The sequence below is a fragment of the Schistocerca gregaria genome, chromosome 9 (assembly GCF_023897955.1).
Source record: "Schistocerca gregaria isolate iqSchGreg1 chromosome 9, iqSchGreg1.2, whole genome shotgun sequence".
NCBI lineage: Eukaryota > Metazoa > Arthropoda > Insecta > Orthoptera > Acrididae > Schistocerca > Schistocerca gregaria.
Genome location: NC_064928.1, coordinates 209,165,170 through 209,178,175, shown reverse-complemented (window position 1 = coordinate 209,178,175; position 13,006 = coordinate 209,165,170). Strand labels below are relative to the sequence as shown.

Sequence of the window (13,006 nt, the reverse complement as noted above, 5' to 3'; positions counted from 1 at the left end):
TGTGACTTTTGTACAGTTAGTCTATGTGCTTAGAATAGTAAGTGAAGGGAAAGGCTCAATAATTGCCACTGCAGAGATGGTAGATTGGTGCACTTGTTGGTGTGTATCTTAATGTAAAATGTGATAAATATGGTGGAAATGCATGACGATACAATTTCCTGCGAGCAGTGTTTCTTTCCCCCAGAAAAAAAGTTTTCTCCAATTGTCACAGATTCTGTTTTAAATGTTTCAATTAGATAACTGTGGGGCTCTTTGTGTAGAACAAAATTGTTGTAATATAGTGTATATAAGAATTCAGCACTTTTTGTCTGTTAAAATATTTATTTTTGTAATTTTTGGATAAATTTGAAATAGTGAACATAACACCTTATCAGCAACTTACATTCTGTTTCCAATATCTTTTGGTTACCTTCTCGCAACATACAAAGGATAATAAAATGAAAACAAGACAGCTGGAAGAAAAGTAATTAAACTTTATTATTTCAAAAGTAATGGCCTTAATTGTTAATGGTAAGTACCTTCATGGAAAAATGTTTGCAGTTGACTATGGAACTGTTATTATTGTACCCAGGCATGCACCTCTCTTCATCCAAAGCAAATCGACATCTGTGAGTGTCTTTCTTGAGGGCTCCAAAAATATGGAAATAGGATGGGGAGAGACCAGGACTGAATAGAGAATGTATAAGAGTTTTCCAGCAAAACCTCTCCAGTGTAGTCGAAACACTCTTGGCAACATGTTGGCCTCTCACAGTGTTGCTCCTCCATAGAGTTCCTCTCTCCCCCCATGCAATTTCCATAGTTTGGAACTTTGAAGAGAGAAAACATTTCCTGGGTACAATAATGTTTCCATAGGCACCTGCAAACATTGTCTCATGAAGGTGTTGATAGTCTTTTCATGGTGAGATAAATATTAGCAGTTATGGAGATTACTTGTGAAATTAAAAACATTTACTCATTTTTTTCATCTGTCTTTCTTCATTTGACTGCCACTTACGCACACTCCATTATTTTTTTTTTAATTTTTTTTTTTTCAAAAATCAATGATCAATGCCAAATTTAAGAGAAAGTAATTGTGTATGTGAGAACAGATCACTACTTACCAGATAGAGAAGCAGCATAGAGAAGTATGTAAAACATCCAGCCTAACTGCTTCTTCTATTTGGCTTGTAATATCTGTCCTCATATAAAAATTGATGTACATAAAACATTCAAATGACAGCAGTTGCATGTGTTTCTGTTGTTGTTGTACATAAGGTAGTAAAATCCAATGGCTATTGCATGCTTAAGATCGTGTTGATAGGAATGGACGTGATGTTACAGCTCACATTTTGAAAACACACACACACACACACACACACACACACACACACACGTAGGAACTACCTTGGACAGAAGATAACAATTTACACACTAATCACACTAATTAGACACAAGTAATAATTTGTATTTCCTGACAAAGCAAACTGAAGACTCGGGCATGGTGGCATGACCGCCCTCCTCACACTCTAGGAATGTTGAGGGAAGGTAGTAACATCATACATTCCAGTATCCTTAAAAGAGGAATGCTGTCACATGTCTCATTTTTATATGCCAATGCTGTGCATAACACAATAATTTAACACTCTTTTTGCACCTTTACTTGACGGTACTTGTCACACGCACTATGACTGTGACAACATTTATTCAGTGTGTGATGTGTATGAATTCATGTTGCATCTGAAAAACGCCATGGTCTCCTTTCATTCTGATGCATTTTTTTTTTTTTCCAACACGGTATGCCTTTTCTGAAACTGTCCATCTTAATAGCACATCATTAATCATTCATTTTGGCTCCTTTCAAAACCACATCCCATAGACAGAAACAAAAATTTCCCATTATTTTTTGTAGCCTCGAAGTCCAGTTTTGTGCGTGACAAAAGCTATGAAGTTTTCGCATAATTTGTTTCCTTGTATTATTCATAATCTCACAAAAATTGCAGGCTAATAAGATATTCATCTGTATTCTCAATGCAATATTTATTGTGTGCACATTGCTTCTTTTTGAATTAGATACTGCAGTTTGACTCATTGCCATGTCCCTTCTGCTATAATTCGCACACTATCAACTTACTCAACCTTAACATTTTGCTTCCATGTTCAGTCACCTTTTATGTCAGCACTGTCACTGCTTTCCCATTCTCGTAACCAATAAATTTAATGAACAGCAAACTGTCTCAGCTGTTGTGGAGGCTCTGTCTTGTGGTCACTTTCTGTGCTTTCACTTTCAGTTAATAATGCACACTATTCTGGAATGGAACGTGGTTGTGGCTAGTCACATGGCTAAGTTACCTCTCAACTATGTAGGAAAAGACAGAGTGCTACTTACTGTAAAGAAGTCACATCAAGTTACAGATGGACACAATTAAGACACTGGCATAAGGTCTTCGGTGACAGCCTTTGTCAGAGAGACACACAATCAGAATCTCTTTTACTGATGAAGACTGTGGCCAAAAGCTTTACGTAAGAGTCCTTTACTTGTCTGTCTGCAGCTTGATGTGTCTTTTTTTACAGTAAGTAGTGATCTCTCTTTTTCTACATTCTCGGTATTCCTACGTGTTCTCACTACAACTGAGTCTGCTGTTTGCTTTGTCGACTAATATGGATTCAGTTATTTCTAGTTCGGTAGGTGAAACTGTGGTACAGCCTGCAGTCTAATGACAAACGGTAGGTAACTGTGGATTTGAAACAGTTTCATGAAGTGATAATTAACTTATTGCTGTAATTAGAGTTCAGAACACAGTTGCACAGTTCCAAAATTACGCACATCCAAATTAAACCTACAAATTCTTGCAACATCTGCATAGTCTAGCTGTATTCCAACTATATGTCTGCTGTGTTTCAGGATCTGACCAAGAAGTGGACAGAAGTGCGCCAACTTGTGCCCCAGCGAGACCAGACTCTGCAGAACGAGCTCCGTAAACAACAGAGTATCCTTTTCTGAAGATGTTTAGCCTAGTCATGTGTTCTTAGATCATAATAATGTTTTTTTTTTTTTAAAATACAACTGTGAAAGGTCGCACAAAAAGAGGAGAGACTGTTAGTATTGCCAAAGAATTACTGCTGTGGCATATTAGTGCGATAGTGTTTTTCGGCCGTAAACTGTATATGCTGTGGCAATTCCTGTCAAATTCTGTCACCTCAGGATGAGCAGATGAGTTTTCAATGAAAATGGCAGAGCTTCTGCAGAACCTTGAGGAAAGAGTTGTGCAGAATCATTTTGATCATTAAAAATGGACACACTTCTCTAAACTGATGTAGATCCTACTTTTGAAGGGGGCCCTCACTATATGAAAACATTTGGTAAATAAACAAAATTTACAACACCAATTTGCTTGTCAGACTGTATGTGCAACACAAATGTAAGAAACGTCTGTTACAAACTGCTCATCCATTGCCATTAAGATGACTGATTTAAGATAAACTTATTGCAGTGCAAAGACTGTTCAAGGTTGAAAAACAGTTAAATATGTCACAATAAATATGCTGTCTCCTCCCCCTTCCAACCATCAGAATGCTATCATAGGAAGTTTTAAAAAGTTTACTATGTTTGTGGTGGTTCTTTTATTCTGAGAGACTGAGTTTATTTGAAAGTACTGCCACCTTCAGTTTTCGAGAATATCATACATATCAAAAGTCTGTTAGATGAACCAGGAATGTTAGGGCCTGACCTAAACCCCTGAAATAATTATTGTTTCAGCTAAAAAATCATGTCTGTAGCCCTATAATACGAATCTGACAGGGTCACAAGTTAAGATCTGCTGCTCTGAGTGTGACTCAGTTCCAAAGACTACTCCTTGTTAAAACTACGAGTAAACAGTTCTCTTAGATTTGTGCAGCAATAACTAATACAAAAAACCTGCAAACTTTGTAATTAAGTGAAAGTGCCTCATAGATGCTCAGCTGACTTTAGCCCTGTGAGGCATGAATTGTTAACAAGTGAGAGAAAAATTTTGAAATGGGGTTTATATAGTAAAGAACAATGTCTATTATCTCAAAATACAAATTCATCTACTCTATAGTTCAATACCTTAACAGAGACTGTTAAGCCAGCTTAAGTAAAAATGTCTGTCACATTTCAGTTTTGACAGCACGTGGTCACAACAGTCAAGATTAGGTATTTTGTGTATGATAAATTTATTAATAGTGCATAACAATGTTTCGTTCTGACAGTGTATTAATTCTGTAAATATTAGCTGTTCCACTTTACCGCATTGTATTCACCTATTTCGACGATCTCCTGACAAATGATCAGGGTAGTAAGTATTGTATTCGAATGTTTTGTGTTTTTATGTTATACTTTCTGACATGGTCCACATCCACAAATCATCTCATTTTTTGGGTCTATGGAACGAAAACTGAATCTGATGTAATCCAAAGGTATATTCAAAATTGCTTTAAAAAAAGAAAAAAAAAAACAACACTACTCTCAAGTCTTCGTCTGTTAATTACTTCTTTTTATATGGAAACACTCAAAGCAATTTGGACGTAGAGGTTCCTCACATTTAGTGCAGTTGTGCTTAGTTTTTCTTCTGCACAATTGATCGTGACATCTGCGATTTTTATCTCCAAAAGTTTCGGCCAACGATTCCCTTGATGAAATCTCTCCTCATCTGCTGCTTCACAAACTGGTCTCTCTTTCTGGGATCTTGGAGTAGAAACAGGTCTTCCTTTCCTTTCTGGTGACTTTTCGTGTTCTCCCAGGTTTATGAGGGATTGCGCCACCAGCAACTTGAAATCAAGGAGATAGATGTTATTTCTTGCCTGCCCCTATAGCAACCAAGACTTCACAATAGCCACATCAATAAAATGGAAAAAGACACATAGGTACCACTGCGTGTTTCATTGATGACGTGGATATAATGCCACACACTGGTCCGTGATGTCTACACATTCCACATGACAATTGTAACATGTGATGCTGAGTGGTTGAGGTACAATGATGGTCTTGTTCTCCTTCTTGTTCCAGCACTGAACTTGTGATATGGGCTGTGCACCAGCATAGGTAGAAGCAATATGCACACACTTATTGTCAAACCATTTTGTACTGGGTGTGCCCTCTTTACACATGACAGGTGCACATTCCCCTCTTGCGTCCTTTCTAGTGTCTTTGGCTGACTGAGCACCTTGAAGCCAGTTTACTTGGCACGTCCCAAAAAGGTCCTGGAGTAGTGGCATAGTTGTAAATAAGTTGTCAAAAAATACTTTGTGGTTCTTGTACTTCATAGCATCACAAAGTTATCGAACCACATCAGCAGAAGCTCGAAACATACTAACTGGCTGCCTCCCACCAGGTCTATCTTGCTATATTTCAAAATGGTAGACCTAACCAGAAGAACCAGCTCTCGCTCAGACTTTGTCCCCATTTCTTTGGTTTGTTAGCAACATACTGTTAGATATTGCTGTGACACTTTAAAGGTATGATCTGCTCACCAATACAGTGATGCTCTTCAGCTTCTGCAGCATGAAGAAAGTTTTTTTTTGCTGACACTCCAGAACTGGACAGATTTGTATAGACAATCTGTGTTGCTTTGATCCACTGCACTATTACCCACAAAAGGAAGAAAATGCTGTATGTTATCATACCAATTGATTCATAAAGAGTTGGCTAATAATCCTTAATCCTTCATCTGATGACCTGCATGATCGGGTTCGAGGGTACTTGACGTCATTGTCATATGTTCACACCTAGAAATATATTCAGTTCGGGAACTGTCAGTCAAAGATTCAATTTGCCATTCTGAAGAGCATTCAGATTCATTTGAAACACAATGTGTTCCAACAATTTGTCAGAAATTATTTCTGTGAAGAAATCAATGCGACGCTCACCAGTTACATATGTTTTCATGCTTGTAACTTGTGGGAGCAGTACAGAATTACTGTCGATCTGCTCTGCCACTTGTAGTTTGGCAGCCATGTTCTTTTACTGGTTGGGAACTTGTAGTAGCATCACACGGAATTTCGCTTTTGCTATTCTCGGACTCGAACCATTGTCATCGGAGCTGTAACTTGTTTCTACAATTATGTTTCTTGATGACTGTGGTTCCCTGAATTAATCATCAGTTTTGCTTACCAGTGTGCCCTCTGAATCAGATGGCAACTCTTCGATTACTTCCTGAAATTCAAAACTTTGGGACTAATTATAGGATTTCATGTGCCGAAAATTATAAGATCTATGCTAAATTAAGAAACTATACTGAAAACTGGAAAATAGGAAACAAACTAAATGTTTCAGTGTGCTGTTGTAAGAGAGCTCATGACCAGTGCCACTATCGCATGATGTCCACTGCAGTGGACACACACTTTCTGCTTCTAGTAACCGTAAAAATATGTTTTGACGATCTTTTATTTTTTAGAAATGGTGCAGTATCCATCTAGATTCATTAAGAATTTCTTACCCTGCACCTTGAATGCCCACAGAAGTCTTTTGCTGAAATAGTACACGCTCTGAAGATGCCATCTTGATCACATGTGATGTTTGTACGCAAACAGATGCTCTGATAGTTCTGCTGTTGCCCTACAGATATCAGCACCAGGTGGAGTGTGTCCACTAGAGTGGACTGCATGCATTGGAGACTTAAAAACATGGATGGTGAAGGTAAAAGTGACCAATAACAGCTGTCCACTACAGTGGACACCATGCACCACAGGGCTAGCGACAGATGCTGCATTACAGTGTACTTTACTGTTAAAATTCTGTGAGTGTACTTTCCTGGAAGAGTTAACCAATATATCGTTTCCTCCTAAGTATATCTTATGAAGTGACCATGAAGATAAAACTAGAGAGATTCGAGCTCACATGGAGGCTTACAAGCAATCTTTCTTCCCATAAACCATATGTGGCTGGAACAGGAAAAGGTTTAGTAATCTACACCACACACTGTAAGATGAATTGTGGAGTATAGGTGTAGATATAATTGGAAGTAAGTAATGACACTATAACACACATGATCCAAGAATCTAACAGAAAATGACAAATTACTGGAAAAAGTAAAATCTATGTATATTCCGCAAAGACCAGTGCAGTCACTGTGCCTTGAAATACTGACACTTTAAAAATAATGTCCATGTTGCCACTTTCCTTGTGTGCAATTGCAAGTGCATGGGAATAAAAAGGCTTGCACAAAAATTTGTGGAAAAAATGCATGCACGCTTTGACATTCTCGTGTCCACACGTTGTCTCATTGTGCAAGCAGTCTGCTGTGGATCCCTTTCTTTGCTTGGGAGCTTGTGCTGCATTTATTGTGATGTAAAGGTGACAGAAAAAGAAAATGCACAAATGACTGCTGGTAGAGAAGTATCTAAATATCAGGTGTATGAGGAATAAAGTGACAATGTTTTGTTTGTAAACGTCATGTGGAGGTCACAGTGAGATTATAGATTTTCGTGTTGGAAACTGCTGTGATAAGACCGGAAATAATATTTCTTTAGCTAGTAACCTGTCACTTTTACACTGGTGTGAACTATTTGTTCTGCATTTCAAAACAAAGCATTTCCATGAGTATTCCTGAAACTGAGAAAAACAGACTCGAGGTTCTTAGCCTTTATGTAAAGATTAATGAACTTTCAATGCATCTTTTGTGTTTTATTTTATAATTTTGTTTACACGACTTAAACCGTGAAAAATTATATGCACATTAGAGTACTCAGTTTCATAGATGCCAGGATCCAACTGAATAGAGATTGTTTTTTCCAATTTTGTATTTTTTGCATCGTCAGTGTCCTAAATTTCTATTTCTAGTAGTTTATTGAGGAGTGACACACCACCCATCACTTCTTTTGTTCAGATGTCAGGCTCATCAATTGTTGTGCCTGTAAGTTGCCGTAGCATGAATGTTTGTTCAGTTTCCATGTAGACTGTTCATAAATTTCTGGCTTACTCTTCTGTTTTCTGTTTTGAACATTATGGTATCTTGCCCTGTACGTTAACAGGAAATGCAATCTTAAAACAAAGGAAGTAGGTTACAGTATGCTTGTTCACCCATTGCTCGAGTACTGCTCAGCAGTGTGGGATCCGTACCAGATAGGTTTGAGAGAAGAGAGAGAAAAGATCCAACGGAGAGCAGCGGGCTTCATTACAGGATCATTTAGTAATCGTGAAAGCCTTGTGGAGATAATAGATAAACCCCAGTGGAAGACTGTGCAGGAGAGAGACTCAGTAGCTCGGTACGGGCTTTTGTTGAAGTTTCGAGAACATACCTTCACCGAGGAGTCAAGCAGTATATTGCTCCCTTCTACGTACATCTCGCGAAGAGACCATGAGGATAAAATCAGAGATTAGAGCCCACACAGAGGCATACCGACAATCATTCTTTCCATGAACAATACGAGACTGGAATAAAAGGGAGAACCAATAGAGGTACTCAAGGTACACTGTCAGGTGGAGTATGGATGTAGATGTAGATTGAAGACTTTTTACCTAATAACTAAATGCTCAAGCAACACATTTCAAATTATTATTCATATAATCTTTTTAAGTGGCATACCGTACGTCTTTTCTTTATCAGTAATGATCTAAAAATTTAAATGTGCTTCCTTTGGAGCGCACAAATCATTTTACAGCGTAACTAACACACACACACACACACACACACACACACACACACACACACACACACACACACACACACACACGCCCCAGCTGCCTACTTCCTATTAAAAAGTGCAAAGGTTTCCATCAAAGGCAGGAAGAAATGCAATTTACCCATGACGTCTATCTTCAGAAAGTTTTGCAAGCACAGATGTGCAGGCCTAGTTGTGCTGTTGGAATTCCTTGTTATGTACAAAATTGTCCACAAAAAAGGGATCTTATGGACACATCTTAAATGTCTTCAAGCAGTATTAATAATTTTAGCAATAATAGACCCAGCTTGCCACAGGAATGAATACAGAGCAAATACTGAGGGATATGTTTTATATAAATCTTGTTTGTGGGCAGGGCAACCTCGAGCTGTGGACTGTATGCTGTGCTGTTAGTTGATTGCTCTGCACGTACACTTCTTTCACAACTATCATCGAAGCTGGGTTGCTGCTCAGAAACTCTTGGATATTGGTACAAAATAATTTCCACAGAATGATTATATAAGATTTTCTTCCCACTTGTTGGCCTTCTGTCATCTCTTGGAAGACTTCTGAAAGTCATTATCCTATCTTTGCATTTGGGACTAGTGCATTGGGGGGAGGAAATAATAATAAAAAAAAAAGGCAGCTGAAGCTGGACCATTACTTGTTCATTTTCCAGCTTGTCTCTATCTTTTTATTTTCAGCTTGTCCATATCGTAGCTTTCTTCTTAAGTGTGCTCAGCTTTAAACATGTGCATCACCAGTAGACCCATGTGTATCAAACTTTTGTTTACTACCATGGATTATTTCACTTCATTAATCCCAGCCATGTTAATTGTTGTTCATTGTCATCTGGCAGACTATGATGATTACATGCTAACTAAATGAATTGTTGTGTTGCTCAGGGCAGCAGCAGTGTTCAAAATGCATTCGACAAAATCACTGTATTGATGACAGTATAAATGTGTTAGTGTGTATATGGACTATTGGGAAATCTGAGAATTTTTTCATCTGGGAAAAACTAAGGAATTATTTAGAATTCTGGGAATTTGTCATTGTTTTTGTTTAAATGGTTGTAATTCTGACTGTTAAAAACTGATACTCAGCAAAGAATTTTACTGTATCATGCTACTGCAGAATAATACTGCAACAATAAAACATAAAATAGGGGGGGAGGGGGAGGGGAAACTGTAGTTGTGCAGGAAATGTGCCATTTATAACAATAATACACAGTGCACACACAAGTGTCTCCCAACAGCAAAAATTTAGGACAAAGACTGTGCAATACTTGATAACAACAAACTGCATCACAACGGTCTGCGTTAGGTTCATTTGAGCAGTTGTCGGCGAGCTTGTGCGCATGTGCAGTTGAGTCGTGTTACGAGCAGTATCTTTTCGCACTTCTGGCTACTTGCTCTATCAGCAATAGTAACAAGCATCCAGATGCTAACCGGCAAAATTTTTCTGGAATGCCCAAACTGCCAGTTCTTGTTCACACCTCTCATGTCAAATAGAAACAAAACTGGTTTCTGTAGCTGGGATCTATCAAGCAAATTAAAATGCATTTACATAATTACAGGAGGCTAAAATATATTGTTAGTTTCTGTTTTCTGATTTTATTTTATTTCCACATTTTTGGTAGTCAAGCATTAATCGCCTTGCAGAACCATGGCATATTTTTGAGTGTTTGCTAAGATGAATTATGTTATATGTGAGAATGTGCTTTGAATTTCTTAAATCACAGTGTGTTTGACTACCGTTTAAAGCTGAACACTTTGAGGGCCAGCCACTTAGAAGAATTTTGAGCCTGGAAGATGAGACATTTATGTTGTTATTTAAAATTTTACTGGCACTTTTGTGTGAGGCATCTTAAAGTGTAACACATGCAAAAAAGACTATTATTAAATGTGAAAGCTTAGCCTTCATTGTAGCTACACTATTTATATTAATTAAGACTATTAACTTTTCCTATTACAATCCCAATTTCAGTGCTTTGGAAATTAATATGCTGTGTTAGTTTGAATTCAAATATATACTTTCGTAATACGAATCTATGCACCGTATTGTAACATGACAATATGCAGCATACGTATTGCTGCACATCAAATATTTTTTCCAAAATGCATCCTCCTCCCCTTTCCCTTCCCTTTCCTTCCCTAGAGTTTGTTTTCTAAAGTGCTGGGAAGTTCTCAAAAACCTTAACCATTGAAGAATTGATATAAGTTTTACAGTTCTGAAGGAAAGTATAGTGTCACTTATCTCGGAAAAAGTGTATTTTTGAACGGAAAATCTGGGAATATTTTTTCCTTGTCCGCCTATACTCCCTGTGTTAACACCAATTGAATAAGAGTGAAAACTCAAAATAAGACGTGGCTTAATAAATTACAGAAAATATGACGGCATGCTGTGTACACTTTTACTTAGAGAACTACCTATAAAAATAATATGTGTACTTGTGCTTCAGTATCCCTATTACCAAGTTGAAAAGAACACAATGTACATCAGGTTGTAGGATTTGTATGATACCTTAATCTGAGATACAAAGTTAATGTTGGAATTCCCACACAAAATCAACTTGGTGCTTCCTTATGGGCTGAGTAATTGCACTAGGATAAAGCTTTACTCTGAAAGTATAATTGAGTATTCATTCTTCAACTGGTGACCAAAATGTAAGTTTTTTGTCCATAATACTGTGTCTAGGCAAAAATTTAGAATTGTTCTTCATTGTGAAATAGCTTGTTAAAATATTTGTTACCATTGTTTTGAAAGTTTTCCTTATCAGTGCTTTACAGACAACGAGATGGTTCGCAGACAGTTTGCCGAGAAAGCAAACCAGGTTGGACCTTGGATTGAGAGGCAACTTGATGCTGTGACAGCTATTGGAATGGGTCTACAGGTACTGTATACATTTGATTTTGGTTTCAGCATCTCGTTCTCCTTTGTGACTAGTGTCAGATTTGTTTATTATAACGTTCCATTTCAGAACATGTACTAAAGAATACAGAAGGGTGTAATACAGCAAATAAGCTCCTTTGTGTAACTGGTATTTGTTTCTGTGAAACATTCTGTGAACAAAGATAGTTTTCAAACTACATTTTAATCCCCCTCCCTCTCTTCTCCCCCCCCCCCCCCCTCCCCCCTTTCTGTTTTGTGACTGGTTTAACGTGAAGTGTCACCACTTCCTCTCCTGTACTTATATGTTCATCTCACTTACACTCCAAATCTTCATTTATTTGTTCTACATATTTCAGTCTCTTCCCTCTTCTACAATTTTTGCCCATCTACAAGTTCCTCAAGTGCCATGGAAATTGTGTCATGTTGTCTTGACACATGTCCTATCATTGTGCTCTATCTTCTTGTCATTGTTTTCCTCATGTTCCTTCTCTTGTCGATTCTGCAGAGAACCTTCTCATTTCTTATTTATCTAGTTGGGGCCACATTTCAAACACTTCAGTTCTCTTCTTTTCCAACTTGCTCACAGTCCATGTTTCAAGTCTATACAATGCTGTGCTGCAAACTTGCATACTCAGAAATTACCTTCTCAAATTTAGGCATGCGTTTTGTATGCGCATACTTCTTTTGGTGGTGAATAGTGCCATTGTTGGTTTCCCGATGCAGTAATGCATGCAAATGAGAAAGTCACTAACAGTAAAATAAATGCATAAACCAGAAACACGTTCAGCACACTGTCCTCGTACGTTGCCCAGTCAGTGCCACGTAGAGAACAATGATCCATGAACAGAGTGAAGTCAGTTAGTGCATGAAACATGCACTAGCTGATCTATAGTGCCTACCTGTTTTTCTGAGGATTTAAAATCACTTTGAACTGTTGAATGTTCTCAGTACTAATGACACTTTTTTGATTATTGTTGAAGCATGTGTTTATTATTGGTAAGTGTGGATAGCAAGTGGTTTTGGCAGTACCATTATAACTTCATTTCAACATACAGTAAGCTCTGAGTTAATGTGGTCTTGACACCAGATGGAATCCAGAAAAAACGGTAATCCAAAATACAACAATGTAAAATCCAGAATTGAATGTAACAATATGAGAAAGAAAGTTGCTACTTACCATATAGTGGAGATGCTGAACTGTGATAGGCACAATAAAAAGATTCACACAATCGTAGCTTACAGCCATTAAGGCCTTTGTCAGCCGTAGACACACATACACACTCGCGCAAGCACAACTTGTACACACATCTGCAGTCTCAAAGAGCTGAAACTACACTCAGTGCATTTATCAGTTTTATTAATCCAAAATACACATTGTTTGTTGGAAACTGCTATTTACTGTATTCGGAAAATGTTCTACATGTCACATGTGAAAGCTCACTGAAATACTTCCACATTACTCACCATAGACTTACTACAAAATTATCTTTAAAATATAACTTTAATACATACT

General features: G+C 37.6%; 1 protein-coding gene across 2 annotated transcripts in view; it reads left to right on the top strand.

Annotated features, from left to right (window-relative positions):
* The window catches only part of LOC126291620 (alpha-actinin, sarcomeric), a 443,231-nt gene that overhangs the window by 414,495 nt on the left and 15,730 nt on the right, over window positions 1-13,006 (top strand). For both annotated transcript variants that reach the window (XM_049985169.1, XM_049985168.1), the window contains exons 12-13: window positions 2,882-2,966; window positions 11,391-11,494. In XM_049985169.1, coding sequence (XP_049841126.1) covers window positions 2,882-2,966; window positions 11,391-11,494 — 189 coding nt within the window. The remainder of the gene's footprint in view (window positions 1-2,881; window positions 2,967-11,390; window positions 11,495-13,006) is intronic.